The following is a 16,960-nucleotide window of genomic DNA, read 5'->3' on the forward strand; positions in this document are numbered from 1 at the left end:
TTACAAATGTGTACCATGGGGCCACAGATTATGTGAGCTACTGCTTTAATAGGCTGGGCTTTAATGTCATCCTCGCCAGCAGCTGATTTGTTACTCAAGGAATTAAGAACAGAAAAAATCTCAGTTTCAGACGTAGGCATAAGAAATATGGTCTCTTTGACGCGATGTTTTATATAAGTTCGAATATTACGTTCAGTGCAAAAAGCAGACGTAGAAGTCGAAGCACCGGCATTAACAAAATGATTATTAAATAAATTAGCTGCATCATTACCATAGTACGTGTCTCCATTTACAACGATTTCGTGTGGCACATTCGGTGAAGATGACCCTATTAGATCGCGGTATATGTTCCACGTTTTATGACCATGACTCGTAGAGGCTTCAAATCTATGCGCGTAATACTGCAATTTAGCTTTCTTGAGATCACTGCTCAGCTTGTTTCTAACTGTTTAAACTCTTTAAGCATGTCAGGGTCGCGAGTCTTTAAGAAGTTATTGAATAATTTGTCTTTGTGTTGTATGCGCTTGTATAATTGTTGATTTACCCATTCCTTTCTAGCTTTCTTATGCTTGACGACAGGCACGGAGGGAAATGCTACATTGTATACTTGTTTCACTTTGGATACAAATGCATCATAAGATGCTGTAGGATTTTCTTCAGCATAAACATCAGACCAATTTACACTGGAAAGTAACGTTTGAAATATCCCTATAGTGCGATTATTTATGACCCGCTTGAAGTGATGTTTGTTATCTGTGCGCACACGAAATAGCAATGCGACAAAAAGCGGCAGATGATCACTTATGCCCGAACTGAGCACTCCAGAACATGTCTCATCTTTTGCGATAGAAGTAAAACATAAATCAATCAATGTTCTTGAGTTCAAAGTTATCCGCGTAGGAAGTTCAATAAGGTTTTCACAGCCATTTGCTAGCATAGTTTCAATAAGTTGGATCCTGTCATTATTTTTTGAGAATAAGTCAACGTTGAAGTCACCGACAATTACCGATTGTAATTTATTGCAATTACCGATTGTAAGGCGTAGGCGAGTCGAATGGTTCGATACCGGCGCATCGCTCTTTATTTTTTTTTGGGGGGGGGGGCGTATACATAGCTCGGCTCAGTACATTTAATGGCAGCACAAGCCAGTCGCTGCACAGTCAGACCAGTGTCAGTGCGTTAACCTAAAATGCCATGCACCGCTTTGCATGACGTAGCAACTCAATTCTACAGGGTGTTCCAGCTAACTTTAGCCATAGTTTAAAAGTATGCAGATGCCACGTACCTGGACAGAACAATGGTAATGTTGTTTGCCGTGGCTCGGAGATTCTCAAACTATATTTTTTCATTCCACCTAATTAGATCATTCTTAATTAATTTACCAACAGCTCAAATATTTTAATTAGATGAAAAGTGTAAATGAGAAAATTGCAGAGCGACATAAAAAACTCCCGATACAGCTTTCTGTTCTTCGATACGTCCTACATAAAAGTGTTTTTTTCGAGCGTGAAAGGAGCCCGCCACTACACGCAAAGTGTCTTGCGTGAATTTGCGGGCTTCTTTCACACTGTTACCGCACAGCATCGGTATGCGCTACCCATTCGGCCACGGACTGTGTAGTGAACCAGGTAGCTGGGAAAACGGTTAGATACAAACATTCTAACGTACATAGATACAAACATAGATATCCCATGGAAAGTGCGTGAAGTAACCTAAGGATGCCAACGCCTTAAAACGGCTTCATTTCTAAATTTCATTCTTGGGGGAGTTACGACTACTTTTCTGTATCGGATGTATCCGTTTTTATTCTGTTTGTAGCTTCTTTCGCGGGCCGATCCCGAAGATAGCGCAGCCTAAAACGCGTACCACTGGGTATGCGCCTCAGGGTATGTGCCCCTGATGTTGCCGGGTGTGTGATGACATTGCGTGTGGGGCACTATGGTTACTGGCGCTGTGCCTCTGTATATGTGCGACAGGAACAATTGCGAATGTAATGAATATGACCATGATTATGATGATGATGATAAATGATGACAAAAACTTGGAATGCGATTCACCCTGTAGTTGACGTCGATCAAACGTTGTCGCTCCAGCGCAGACTTCACAATAAGTCATGTGGTTCCTACACCCAACTACCTCCCCCAACTCGCCCAAGAAGACATCTGACTTTCATCGACTTCAGCTAGACATTGAATCGCCCTCCAACTTTTTGTTTGTTAAATAGAACCTTCTCGCAGTAAAAAAAAAATACTAATAATATAATAAGTATAAACAGCAAGCAAAAGCCGCAGACATCTCAAATGCGCATATTACAACTTGGGCACGAAAGTAATGAAACCCGCCGTGGTTGCTCAGTGGCTATGGTGTTGGGCTGCTGAGCACGAGGTCGCGGAATCGAATCCCGGCCATGGCGGCCGCATTTCGATGGAGGCGAAATGCGAAAACACCCGTGTACTTAGATTTAGGTGCACGTTAAAGATCCCCAGGTGGTCGAAATTTCCGGAGTCCTCCACTACGGCGTGCCTCATAATCAGAAAGTGGTTTTGGCACGTAAAACCCCATAATTTTTTTTTTTGAAAGTAATGAAGGAGGCTATGATCGTGTACAATATGATGGAGCTATCACAAAGGTATCTACAACTCAAAGTGACATAATCGTATCGAGAGCGGTGACATAGTGCAATCGCAGAAGCATAACAAAGTTTGCTTTTATAGAAAATAATACAACTTAAACTGTTTCTTTTATTTGTTAAGGTAATTTCCAGAAAGACTTTACAACTTTTTACATAGCTTTTCACAGAATGTCTCGGATCTATGCGGAACACCCGCATTTGCTAACATTTAACCTAATATCCGTTTATCTGTGTAATTTATGGCATAATGAACGAAAAAAAAATCGATGAGCGCTGTACAATTTAAGGGGAGTGTAGAGTGCCGCGAAAAAAGCCAGCAGATATTCAATGTAAGCTTGCAAGTTTGAATAGCGTGCGGCATCAAGGTCTCAAAATGTTCATGCGTACCACGAAGTGCTGCTTGCGTGAAGGCATCGATGAATTGCAGTTTGCAGTGATAGCATATGCGATAACGGCATAACGATCGATAGCAAAACGAAGACCGCGATGAAAGGAAACCAAACAGTGACCGACACCTATGCTACTCGGGTTAACTCTGCTCGGTCGCCTAGGAAACGGTCCCGCATGCGCAATACAGTTGTGACAGCAGCAGAATGCTGTCGGGGCCTGGCTGCGGACGACGTGGCTGCAAGCGCGGTAAGTGGCACTGAAATTTTTTGTAATAATGAGCTGTAAACTGTGTTGCGAGCATGGTTACTATATTTCAGTCATCAGAAGAGTAACTATACGTTGGTGGAAAGGAAGGCCACAATCTAATTTTGTTTAGGAAAGCTGAAAAACGCTTTCGCTTGTTCTTGCTGAAACTAATGATAGCCTTGCCATCACACACATACTCTCTTCTAGCCGATGGCATTCTCTTGTTAGCGCGCAATGGCACACGTGTGTTTTTCGGAAGCCGCAGGTTTTTAACCGACACTTGCCTTTCTACCTAAAAAGCTTGCATGTAAAAACCGTGTAAACCAACGAGTTTTATCAAACTGATATAATTGAGTCTGTTTTGTTAGTGCCTACACTGGTTTGCGCTGACACCTATACTTACAATTTCCGGCCATCATATTTTGGGCTTGTGTTTGGGCTAGTTGGAGTAGCATAATTCGAATACAGCGCTGTCATATGTTATGCCACATTGAAGCTGTGGACACGCTTTACGCGCATTTCTGCTTATGCGGACGGTGCTGGATATTTCTGGCTCGAATGCTTTCAATTGTGCTAGCTTAATGCGTCTTCCTTCCAAAGCACTGAGTTTTGGGCGCTGTAGGTGTGGCCTCATTGTTAGAATTAATTCTGGTGGCAGCTGCACTTGTGGCGATTTGACAGGAGGCTTGAATGCCACCGCCGTGGTAAGCCGCGAGAGCTGGACTGGTACGCATAATTTTGGCTTCGCTGGTCGTGATGCCATGCCTTCAGGTCACGGTGCCACCTTGACACTGTGTTTATTCTGCGATTCCTTAAATTTAATTCCCACGTGGCGTCATGTAGAAGCTCACAAATGAAAACGCGGTTAGCCTTGATATAGGAGCAACTGACATTTCGGGATGTTCTAATCAGAACCGCTGGATATACTATACTGGCCGGGATATTTATCTGGGGGCGAGTTAATGAAACAAGGCATGAAGATGGCGTTCGATCGATCATATTGTTCTGTTTCGCTAAGCATTATTTCACGCAAATTTCTTCGCATTTCTTGCAGCTATCAGAATCGCAATGCATGGTAGTTTGTTTGCCCCCTGATACCAGTTATCGCTTCTGCAGAAATGTCGCTCTTATCAGATCATTCACTCGGGCACGACGTGCTTTTGCCGCATTCTAGCTTCGTGAACGTTGTCGCCAATTCGATAGCAAGGCAGGCTTATATGATTGCATGTACTACATACAGTCGACCGATTAACAGTACCGCGCGAGCGGCAACTGGCCGGCCGGTCAGCGCCTTCTTACCGCGCCAACGACGAGATCAGCGAGCGTTGCGCATGCGCACGAAGCTCACTGTAAGCCGTGATCTCCGCTAAGCCGGGGAGCTTGCACCGAGTTAATCGTGCCAGGGGCTGTGCCGTGCTGGTACGGAAAGAACCTAACACGAAATTTGCGCTTCCAGGGTACTCGGTGCGCATGCGCTACGCTTGCCGATCTCGTCGCTTCGCGCTGTTAGAAGGCGCTGACCGGCCGCGCAGTCGACGCTAGCGCGGTACTGTTAAAGAATCGATCGACTGTGTTATCGCGACGGAATGGCGGAAAGCGCGACTTTTGGCATAACCTTGCGCCGTGTAGCTGCACCCGTTGGCAGACATTCGTCGACAAACGTCGGGCACAGAATTTGACGCAAGGAAGACTTCTCGGGTGTGGGTGCTGCGCGAGGACGCTGAATAAACGCACGTCGGAGAGCTGTTATGAAAATAGATCGTGACTATTTCGAAAGCTGAAATAGGTTCTGTGAATTTTTGCGCTTCAGTGTAACACGTAGTGTGATCATAGAGTTAAGAAAAGAATAATGTACACTGCACGGAAAAATATTTTGAGACTCTATGCAGAAATTGTCGCTCATTGTTGTCTGAGATTTGGATGTACGTTAAAGAACTTCATGCGACCTCTTGTTGGTGCATGAAGGACCTCTTGGTGGCGCAGGGGTTAGGAGGTTGTGCTGCCAAGCCGAAGGGCGCGGGATCGAATCACGGCCGTGGCGGCCGTATTTCGGTGGGGGCCAAATGGCAAGAACGCCCGTGTACTTAGCATTCAACGCACGATGAAATACCACAGATGGTCGAAAAAAAGTTGACAGTGGCTTTATCCAACGCTAAAGGGCATTAAGATGAAAGCCTGCGCGCTCACGAGACATTCAATAAACTACTTGACCTTTTCATTCGAATGCTTGGTTACGTCCCTTTGTTTTCTCCTACCAAAGGTCGTTGGTTCGAGTGCTTTAGTTAACTGTGCCTTAATTCGCCCTAAACAACATCAAAGGTCGTGGATCCGAGTACATTAATGAACTATATCTTAATTAAGTATGCCTTAATTAACTTTGCTTTAATAAACGCCAAAAGTAGTGGACTCGACTCTCGACCTTCGCAATGTCAATTGGGACCCAACTTAAAGATATGACCGGTTCGCCTATATCTTCAAGTTGGTGCGCTTGGATTTTAGTGCCGTAACGCCGCACAACAGTTTTCGGGAAAGGAACAAAGGGAAAGGAAAGCTTAAAAGAAGCATTACGTACTAATTACGGTGAGATAAGACACGGAACAATGCGACGTAATACCAGGACAGGGAAGAGCGTCACCCGCAACATTATCGATTTGCATCAGCGAATGCCTCTTTGGCTGTACACAGTACTTTATATATAGATGCCTCAAAAGTACGAAGCGGGGTCTTCTATTTATTAATTATTCGCCTCTTTCTCCCAATATTTCCTAACATTGATCGCATTCAATCTACGCTATCAGAAAAGCATTGGGCTTATGCCACTACGTTATTCATTGTTCAAAACTGTTGTGGAACTCTTGCAGACTAGTCACCCTCATCGCTTTCTCCACATTAGTTCCATCTTCCGTACACGTACCTTGAAGTTGTCACGCCAGTTTGGAGAGGGGAGTTCGCAAGAAGCGAGATAAGTGGAGCATACAGGGTGAGGCAAGTCAGCCTTGTCATCCCATGTTTGTCGGGATGTGCTGCACGTTCAGTGCGTTATCAGTGCGCAAAAGTGTTGTCTCGGGTCGAGAGAGTCCAGATGGGGGTCGAAGTCGAAGGGGCGGGTCCATTCGGGGCAGACGTGTGTGCCTCAAACTTGGTGTGTTCCATAAAGATCTTATGGCTTCATTTGCGAGCACACGAAGTTTCATGAATGAATACCTTCTTCCGCAAGCGGGATTACCGAAAGTGGATGTGAAGGAGTCCCAATGGCGAGACTAGAAATGAAATAGACTTCAAACTCTGCGCTAACCCTGACATCATACAAGATGTGGACGTGCTCGGCAAGGTGCTCTGCAGTCACCATAGGATGGTAAGAGCTCAAATTAGCCTAGACTTGAGGAGGGAATGGAAGAAACTGGTACATAAGAACCCGATCAATGAGTTAGCAATAAGAGGGAAAATAGAGGAATTCCAGATCAAGCTACAGAACAGGTATTCGGCTTTAACTCAGGAACAGGACCTTAGTGTTGAATCAATGAACGACAATCTTGTGGGCATCATTAAGGAGTGTGCAATAGAAGTCGGTGGTAACTTCGTTAGACAGGATACCAGTAAGCTATCGCAGGAGACGAAAGATCTGATCAAGAAACGCCAATGTATGAAAGCCTCTAACCCTACAGCTAGAATAGAACTGGCAGAACTTTCGAAGTTAATCAACAAGCGTAAGACAGCTGACATAAGGAAGTATAATATGGATAGAATTGAACATGCTCTCAGGAACGGAGGAAGCCTAAAAGCAGTGAAGAAGAAACTAGGAATAGGCAAGAATCCTATGTATGCGTTAAGAGACAAAGCCGGCAATATCATTACTAATATGGATCAGATCGTTCAAGTGGCTGAGGAGTTCTATAGAGATTTGCACAGTACCAGTGGCACCAACGATGATAATGGAAGAGAGAATAGTCTAGATGAATTTGAAATCCCACAAGTAACGCCGGAAGAAGTAAAGAACGCCTTGGGATCTTTGCAAAGGGGGAAGGCAGCTGGGGAGAACCAGGTTACAGCAGATTTGCTCAAGGATAGTGGGCAGATTGTTCTGGAAGAACTGGCCACCCTCTATACGCAATGCCTCATGACTTCGAGCGTACCGGAATCTTGGAAGCACGCTAACATAATCCTAATCCATAAGAAAGGGGACGCCAAAGACTTGAAAAATTATAGACCGATCAGCCTACTGCCCGTTGCCTACAAAGTATTTACTAAGGTAATCGCAAATAGAATCAGGAACACCTTAGACTTCAGTCAACCAAAGGACCAGGCAGGATTCCGTAAAGGCTACTCAACAATAGACCATATTCACACTATCAGTCAGGTGATAGAGAAATGTGCGGTATATAACCAACCCTTATATATAGCTTTCATTGATTATACGAGAAAGCGTTTGATTCTGTCAAAACCACAGTAGTCATGGAGGCATTACGGAATCAGGGTGTAGACGAGCCGTATGTAAAAATACTGAAAGATATGTGTAGCGGCTCCACAGCTACCGTAGTCCTCCATAAAGAAAGTAACAAAATCGCAATAAAGAAGGGAGTCAGGCAGGGAGATACGATCTCTCCAATGCTATTCACAGCGTGTTTACAGCAGGTATTCAGAGACTTGGATTGGGAAGAACTGGGAAGAAGATTTAATGGAGAATACCTTAGTAACTTGCGCTTCGCTGATGATATTGCCTTGCTTAGTAACTCAGGGGACCAATTGCAATGCATGCTCACTGACCTGGACAGGCAAGGCACAAAGGGGGGTCTAAAAAGTAATCTGCAGAAAACTAAAGTAATGTTTAACAGTCTCGGAAGAAAACAGCAGTTTACGATAGGTAGCGAGGCACTGGAAGTGGTAAGGGAATGCATCTACTTAGGACAGGTAGTGACTGCGGATCTGGATAATGAGACTGAAATAATCAGAAGAATAAGAATGGGCTGGGGTGTGTTTGGCAGGCATTCTCAGATCATGAACAGCTGTTTGCCATTATCCCTCAAGAGAAATATGTATAACAGCTGTGTCTTACAAGTACTCACCTACGAGGCAGGAACATGGAGGCTTATGAAAAGGGTTCTACTTAAATTGAGGACGACGCAACGAGCTATGGAAAGAAGAATTATAGGTGTAAAGTTAAGGGATAAAGAGCAGATTGGGCGAGGGAACAAACGCGAGTTAATGCCATCTTAGTTGAAATCAAGAAAAAGAAATGGACATGGGCAGGACATGTAATGAGGAGGGAAGATAACCGATGGTCATTAAGGGCTACGGAGTGGATTCCAAGGGAAGGGAAGCGTAGCAGGGGGCGGCAGAAGGTTAGGTGGGCGGATGAGATTAAGAAGTTTGCAGGGACAACACGGCCACAGTTAGTACATGACCGAGGTAGTTGGAGAAGTATGGGAGAGGCCTTTGCCCTGCAGTGGGCGTAACCAGGCTGCCGCTGCTGCTGCTGCTGCTGATGATGATGGTGATGAATTAAGGTTCTCAACGACGAAAAGAAATTTCACTTTGAGTCCCACAAACGCTATCTTTTGGTTCGCGCTTCGACTTCACCTCATAAAAAGCTGGCGGGACAGCCAAACTAAGTGAATTGGCTGCGCGAAAAAAGAAAAAAAAAAGTGATTACTCGCTGGATATGATTTTCGTTTTTTTTTGTACTGCATTCTATTACGGGGTGATCATTTTCATGTTTCTCGTAATTTTTACAAATCGCCTGTGGTTGACAGCATAATGCGTGCTCTTGAGTTAGAATAATTAAATAGGCGGAGATTACTAGCATGGGAAATCGAAACGCATATTCAAATGATTTAAGAAGCACTAATTACTATTAATCCGCTTTGCTGCGTATTGGACCCCCTTAGTGGGTTACCGACTTCTAAACAAACGCAAAAATAGTGTTTTTTTCCAAATTCAGGCTTTTATTTTGATTCTGTGCGCACCAGAGGCGAAAGTAAATGTTTCAGTTAGAGTCCTATGTAAATAGTTCCTGGTTTTCTTCCGCGACCATCGTTTGTGAAAAGTAGCGTCGGAACGCCATAACTTGTTAAGTATCAAAGAAAAGAAAATCATTGTGCGAAGCTCCTTTCTAATGAAAGAAAAATGTGCAGGAAATGCAAAAATGTAAGTTTCCAATAAATGCGCAAAACGATCAATTTGTGGCCAAAGTTTGTTTCGTACCTGGTTTTGCACCGTTTCGTGAAACTTACATAGCCATCAGAGGCGCAAAAAATTTATCCGCTCGAAATATTTTGGGTCGCATGCTGTGCAAGTATCGCTTATGTGCGTGTATTTTCTTTATGTAATTTTCAGAGCGAAGTGCATATTACTCGAGCGCCACGGTTGGGACAGTTGGCGTGAAATGGCGCTGCTTTAAGTGGGTTTCGTTCACACTCTGGAACCGTGTTTCATGTGTCACTTTTTTAAAGAAATCCGGAAGACAACGATGGCGAACTCAGAAGCATGCGATGTTATTTCCAAATAAGAACTCCGCTCGGTACGCAGTATGCAGATCAGCGTATACAAGGCGTAACGCAGGGCGGAGGAGCTCAGAGCAGATGCGTGCTTTTCCCTCCGGTAAATGCGTATAATGACCAATCTTTTCAGCACTGCATGGACTGAAGCAACTTCGGCCGGTAATTGCCACTTGAGCGCCAGAAAAGTGAAAACCACACATTAGGGTGTTCCCTCTAATTAAGAGTAGGCTGTACTTTACCTGCTTTTATTTTCAGTTTCAGTTTATTATTCTTTAATTACAACGAATTGGTAAGATGCAGTATACAGACGAGGGTCCCAAAGTCAAAGACTGCAACGGGACCCTCGGTTAATAATAACAATGTGGTGATGTATTAAAGAAGAGCAAGCTAATTAAAAGAAACAAAGACAATCGCGGAAATACAACATAGAAAAATAAAATAAATGAAAACAAATTGTAAGTATACAAGCCTATAGTGCATAAAAAAAAACTCAATACATACAAATGGCAAATGTAGTGTAATGAATGAGGTAAACTTAGTTACATATAAAACAGCTTAAGGGCATGACTAAATGCATGAAAGGCTGCAGATTTAATGCTGACGGGTAAACCATTCCACAGTTTTATAGTAGCGAGTGATGGTGTCATTTTTCCATAGTTAGAATGAACCATAGGTAGTAGAAAATTAGAGTTACGTGCAAAGTACGTGCAAACCTGGTATTATTGTTATTGATGAGGTTCCTGTTATCAATCAATTGGTATGCGAGCTGTTTAGTAAGTAATTTATAAAACATAATTATTAGATGATAGTTGAACAAGTTCGTTACAAGAAGGATGTTATTTTCACGTAGTAGTGGAGTAGCACTCGTGAAAAATCCACTGTTAGTGATAATACGTATTGCTTAGTTTTGTAAGTGCTGAATAGACGAGGTATGACAGTTATGTTTCCCCAGGAAACAATGCCATAACTAATGTGACTATGAATGAGGGTAAAGTATAATGCTAATAATGCGTCTTTAGATAAGTATGTTCTTGTTTTCATTAATGCTCTAATACCGAAGGCACAGTTTTGCTTAATGAAGGCAATGTGTTGAGAAAACTTACGGTTAGAATCCCATTTTATGCTCAAAAATGATACACAGTCGGAAACGGGAATGTGATGAACATCTAAAGTTATCTCAGGCAAGCCAGATAGTATTCTTTGGCTAGAACGGAAAATCATGAATTGATTTTTTGAAGGATTGATAATTAAATGATTGGACGAACACCAAGTAGCAATATGGTCAAGCTCATTGTTTAGTTTAAGGATTAAGGTTGTTAAAGAATTGTCACGCAACGAGATAGTAGTATCGTCTGCGTATAGTACACAATGTGCCTACTTAAGACAAGTGGATAAATCATTAATATATATAGAGAATAGTAAGGGACCTAGTATGGAGCCTTGGGTACACCTTGGTTAATAATTTTAGTATCAGAATAAGCACCTCCAAAAAAAAAAAAAGGAAGACTTTGTTCTCTATCATGTACATAACTTTCTGGGAGTTTTAGTACTGGACCGGTAATTCCCAGGGCTTCTAGCTTGGTAAAAGTATGTTATGATTAATTGTATCAAAAGCTATAGTGAAGTCCAAGAATACCGAACCAACGAAGTTACCCGTATCAATCGGGTGACGAATGCAGTCGGTTAGGGATATTAAAGCTAAGAGTCCAACTGCCATCGTGAAGAGCAAATTGAGAAGATTGCAACAAATTAAATGTCTTAAAGTAATTATTTAGGTGCTTACAAAATAACTTCTCAACAACTTGGTAAATTCGATAACCAGGGCAACGTCATTATCGAGGTTCTCAGTGGTTGACGAAATGTTCTGACGCAATACTAGTTTTGGAAATGGATAATGTTAGTTTTGGATATGCATAATGTCGCTGCTTGCACGACGGACTTAACTCGTGAGCAAACTTAATCTCCGAAGGCCTATGTTGTGCTGCGTAGTAAATTCCAGCGTAGAAAATATACGGTGTGGAAGGCTTTTAGACGCGGGAAAGCTGACGCGTGGTGGAACGGCATAGCTCAGGTCAACCATGAGTGCTTTAACCGTAGGAGTGCCGCAGCACATACGAAAAGCCAGGCGTCGGCAGGTACCTACAACCCAGATGCCAGGGGGAAAGCGAGAGGAAACAATATGCCCGAAAAGACACAAAGCTCCATCTTGTCCACTATACTCCGGTGGCCGAATGTGCAGCCGGGTACTTCACTTATACCTGGCACGACGCGCACCGTCACATGGTGCCCACGCTCAAGGAAAAAGGAAGCCTAATCCTGTGTACTGCTTCCTGCATCGCGGGAACTGCACTCTAACATTCCAAATTTCTCCAGGTGTGCGTGGAGTGGGGTCCTCGAGCCGCCTGCGGTGTCAGTTCCAGCGCCACCATATGTGCTCCTAGCCAGGCCATTCGGGTGTATGTAGGCACCTTTCTACACGTTTCACGGCGGTTTGTGCGACGCTGTTACCCTCGGTGAATGCGTTTCACGCTAGTAATATCGTAATACATCCAGAATAAGTCGTGGAGTCGCAACACACATGGTTTACTTTGCGGTAGCACATTGTCGCTGGCGCGAAGTTCCGGGCGCAAACGTGTCGTACAAGGTGCCCCTAGTGTAAAAACTGGCTAGGAAAGGGTCGGCCACATCGTCGTCCACTATGTCCTGTGTCCGCCAATCGTGCGAAACAGCAGCTGCTAAATGGGGAAGAAAGCAAACTTAGCTTGAAAAAACTATTTATGCTCCTACTTACAGAACGCGGCACGTCCAACATCCAGTCAAATACGGTACATAACTGCTTTACGCGATGGAGTCGTGTGTAGAAATACTATAATGCCTGTACCAAGTACTCTGAAATCTTGCCCTATTGAGTACGCTGAGGATTCAAGTTACCCGAAGCTCAATATTGGGTTTTCTTTCTCTCGCCACTGCAAGATAGAAATCACAGGAACAAATGGCCGACACAAAATCCTGCAGCTTGGCTGCAGCAGAGCACGACGATTGAAGCAAGCAAACATTCAATGTAAGATTGCAAGATTGAAGAACGTTTTTCCCTGTACGCAGTGCGGCATATCTGATAGGCGATAAAGATGTCGGAAACGGCGACCGCGCTTGAAGAAAAATGATGACGAGCCGTACGCTGCGCAGGTTAACTCTGCTCGGTTGCCTAGGAAACGGCTCCGCATGCGCTGTGCCGAGTGAGAGTGGCAGAACGCGATCGGCGGCTGGCTGCGCGCGACGTAGCTGCAGGTGCGGTAAGTGGCGCTGATATGTTTTGTAATAATAAGCTGAAAATTGTGTTCGCGAGCACGGTCACTGTATTTGGGTTATCACAAGAATAGGTAGATGTTGGTGGAACAATAATTTATTGCGCTTAGAAGAAAACGCGAGAAAAGGCATTTTGAGACCATAAATATCGGCACCAGCATCATATTAGACACGATAAAGGTGCTTAAAATGTCTCTATAGACTCATAGTTCGTTTAAACAAGCAAGACGAAAACGTGGGGAAATAATTGACGAAACTAATGTTACGGTCTCCATTCATGAAACAAGGCATGAAGATGTTCACTTGATTATATTGTTTGGTTGTAAGTATTAATTCATGCAGGTTTGGTTACATTTGCCGTGGGTATCGATATTGTGCCGGGTACATCGTTTTAATATTTATATCGGTTGACTGTTCGTACTGAAGCGTCGCTGTTATTGCATAACTGCTTTACACAATACGCAAACTTAGGGCACATTCGGGTGGTCATTTCAGAGTGCTCCAGAGGTACGTATCTTGTTCGGGCAGTCGAAAAAGGGTGCTCTTAGTATGTTCGGTCGCCCGGAAGGTGTGAAGCTTCTGTCAGCGTGATTTTGCCGGTGTTTGCTCGGCCGTTTAGGTGTTTTCGTAATGGTGCTGTCATGCTTGTGTCCCCCGCGTCGATGATGGTGACACGACAAGTTTTGAGTTTGTAGTGGTACGTTCAGTGCTTCTTTTGAGTCGACGGATGAGCAGTCGCAGGCGTCTCATTATTGTGCTCAAGAGTTGATGTGCTTGCGTAAGGGCTAACTTGCGAGCGACTGCAACTATTGCCATCGCTTTCGTACAGACACTAGAGGCTGACTGGGGATCCTCAACTCTTGCTCGGCTATTGATCATTATCTTTGTATTCTGCACAGTTATCTTCAATCCCACTCTTACACTCTCTCTGTTAAGGTTCTCAATCATTTGTTGTAACTAGTCTTCAGTGTTGCTGAATATAACAATGTCATCTGCAAACCGAAGGTTGCTGAGATATTGGCCGTTGATCCTCAATCCGTCGTCTTCCCAGTTTAATAGCTTGAATACTTTTTCCAAGCATGCATTGAATAGTATTGCAGAGATTGTCTCATTGTCTGACCTCTTTCATTATAGGTACCTTTCTACTTGTGGAGAATCAAGGTAGGATCCGGTAGGAATCAAGATAGGAAGCCGTGACGCGTTCTTCGAGCGTTGAGAGGACAAACACAACTTGGTCGAGTGAGATATTTTCCTTTCAGGCTTATGCAAAGCCAAACGATTGATTTTCATTAGTTTAATTCTGATATGTGGTTTGCTGACATAACGAGGGAAGACTAAGCTTGCTTTGTTGCAGGCCCGTTAATAGACCAGCGCGAACATGGAGGAAGGAAATAAACTACGAAGTAGTATTACGTCCCGCAGTCAGCATAGAGTAATTTCAGTGACCTATGGCAGCCTAAATATTCATTGTATTCATTGCAAACTGCAACTGCGGCAGCAATAACCACTGTCTTTCCGGAAGAGCGTACACTGGAAGACACTAAAACATACTGTGACGTGACCCCGTTTTGGGCCGACTCTTTCTGGCTTCAAATTAATCACATTATTCTCCTTCCTAACGCATCCTTTACCCCATATAGAGTCACAATGTTGCCATGTCTGGCTACCTTGTGCGAGATAGGGTGAATTTTCGGGAAAGCTTAGTTACAAGATGTTTGACTTTTTTGACACGAGCCGTTTTAGCCGCTTTGGTTACATAGTGTCTATGGTGTTGGGCTGCTAAGCATGGGGTCGCGGAAGGGAATCCAGTCCACGACGGCCGCATTTCGATGGAGGCGAAATGCGAAAACACCCGTGTACTTAAATTTAAAGGGACACTAAAGAGAAAAATTATTTCTTCTGCATCGGTAAATTACCTTTCTGCAACACCAAAAACACCTTTCTTACCACGATGAGACGCTTGGTAAGCCGGAAAAGGCGCAAGAACGAAAGACGCGTGGCGACGCCTCCTTGAAGTTCCCGCACCTATTCGCTGTGACGTCATGGATTTTGATGGCATCTTCTGAGGCCTACTTAAAATTATATAGCGGTACAATTTGACATTGTGTTCTAAAGGAACCAAACATTAAAAATGGCAAGTTTCGGGAACCTTTACTCAGCCAAAGTGGCCCAATTGCGAAAATATACTTTGGAAACCCTGACGTCACACTGACGTACCGGCGTTGGGGTTTCGGCACGAAATTCGAATACTTATATTTCGGCCTTCGTTTTCTCATCTAATAATCAAAATATTTTTTTTGAAATGACTGCCTGCAGGGTTCTCGAACAATGCTTTATTAGCCTAAACTGATTTATTGTTGCGCTTTAGTGTCCCTTTAAGTCATATTAAGGAACACCACGTGTTTCAAGTCAATTATTCCGGAGGCGCCCACTACGGCATGCCTCATAATCGCATCGTGGTTTTGGCAGGTAAAGCGCCCCATAACTGAATTTGGCGTAGTCAAATCATACGGCACCGGTAATGAGTTAAAACATGTCACTTCCACATTTCTTTTCTCCGAAAGGTCCAGCTTGAACTCGACTTGAGGCTGTCAAAGCTGTATGAAATATTGTGCCAACTGCGAGATTTTAACTCTCTCATGTTCCGTGTATGATGTGATGTGCCTTCCTCATCTTTTCATTCGGGTATGCATGGTGCCTCATTGAGGAGACTACTTTATGCCTGCTTCTCTGTGCGCCAGTGTATGTCTGGTGCGAAATATATAAGTCAGTATTTGCAATATTATGTGGACATAAACAGCTGAATTTACTAGCGTAGGGGAGAAGGGAGTGACTAGTATGTGAAGTGGGCATATTGTTAAGATAAGGATGGAAACATAAGAACGGAAGAAGGAAGACCGCCTTATACAAGTGTTCAGAATCGGTAAAATGAATTAAAGAAGCACTACGTGCTAATTGTGGTGTAATAGTAGACTAAACAATGCGACGTAATATCAGGTCAGGAAGGAGCGTCACCTGTAACGTCAGGGATTTGCATCAGAGAAGTCATCTTATGCTACGCGCAGTACTGTAGATCTGAATACCGCAAAAACATCCAGTGGTGTCTTTTCTTTTTTAAGTTCCTACCTCTTCTAATACTTCCTAACATCGATCTCTTTCAAACTGTGTTCTCAGCAAAGCAATGGACTTTTTCCGATATTTTATTCTTTGTTCAAAGCTCTTGTGGAACTCTTGCAGACTCGTAATCCTCATCGCTTCCTCCACATCATCTCCATCTTCCATATCCTGACCGTGAAGTTATCGCGCCAGTTTGGAGATGAGAATTTGCAAGAAGCGAGATAAGTGTGGCAGACAGGGGTGAGGTAAGTCAGCCTTTTCATCCCATGTTTGTCGGGATGTGCTGCACACCGAGTGCGTTGTCAGTGGACATAAGCCACTTACCTGATTCCACACACTGTAGCGTTTTCTTAGAGATACATTACGCAAACGTTAAAAATGCTCTAACTATTTTAGCTTGCGATACAGAGAATTTGAAAGGTCTTTATTAAAAGAACTTTTTTTTTATTGAATGTATTTAAGGAGAGGTTTGGGCTTATGTGTGGCGCCGGCTACTCCTCTTCTCTTGCGTGACAGTTATCGTCGGAAAGCTGTCATCACCAAACTGGACAAACAAACACATGAACAAACATTCACGTACTAGGTATCAGTACTGCAATGTAAATAAATGACCGCGCAATAAGATAGGTCACATAGCATACACGCTCACAAAACCGAAATGTGCATACGCAACACATGAGTTCACACAGCATGAATGTTCAAAAAACCAAGTCATTCACGCATAAGATGTTGGACATTTACATACCGCACTCTATATGCAACAAATACGAAT

General features: G+C 43.6%; 1 protein-coding gene across 18 annotated transcripts in view; it reads left to right on the top strand.

The window, feature by feature from the left end:
* The first annotated feature begins 3,068 nt into the window (after positions 1-3,068).
* LOC126539513 (uncharacterized) overlaps positions 3,069-16,960 on the top strand; it is a 46,121-nt gene continuing 32,229 nt past the window's right edge. For 2 of the 18 annotated variants that reach the window (XM_072285605.1, XM_072285606.1), the window contains exons 1-2: positions 3,104-3,268; positions 12,139-12,221. In XM_072285605.1, the coding sequence (XP_072141706.1) occupies positions 3,119-3,268; positions 12,139-12,221 (233 nt within the window). In that variant the 5' untranslated portion in view covers positions 3,104-3,118. Of the gene's footprint in view, positions 3,269-6,129; positions 6,254-12,138; positions 12,226-12,738; positions 12,827-12,951; positions 13,059-14,205; positions 14,311-16,308; positions 16,434-16,960 lie in introns of all 18 variants that reach the window. The other 16 variants (XR_008614274.2, XM_072285603.1, XR_008614282.1 and 13 more) reach the window with 16 other exon arrangements.

Source organism: Dermacentor andersoni, chromosome 11 (genome assembly GCF_023375885.2).
Source record: "Dermacentor andersoni chromosome 11, qqDerAnde1_hic_scaffold, whole genome shotgun sequence".
NCBI classification, from domain to species: domain Eukaryota; kingdom Metazoa; phylum Arthropoda; class Arachnida; order Ixodida; family Ixodidae; genus Dermacentor; species Dermacentor andersoni.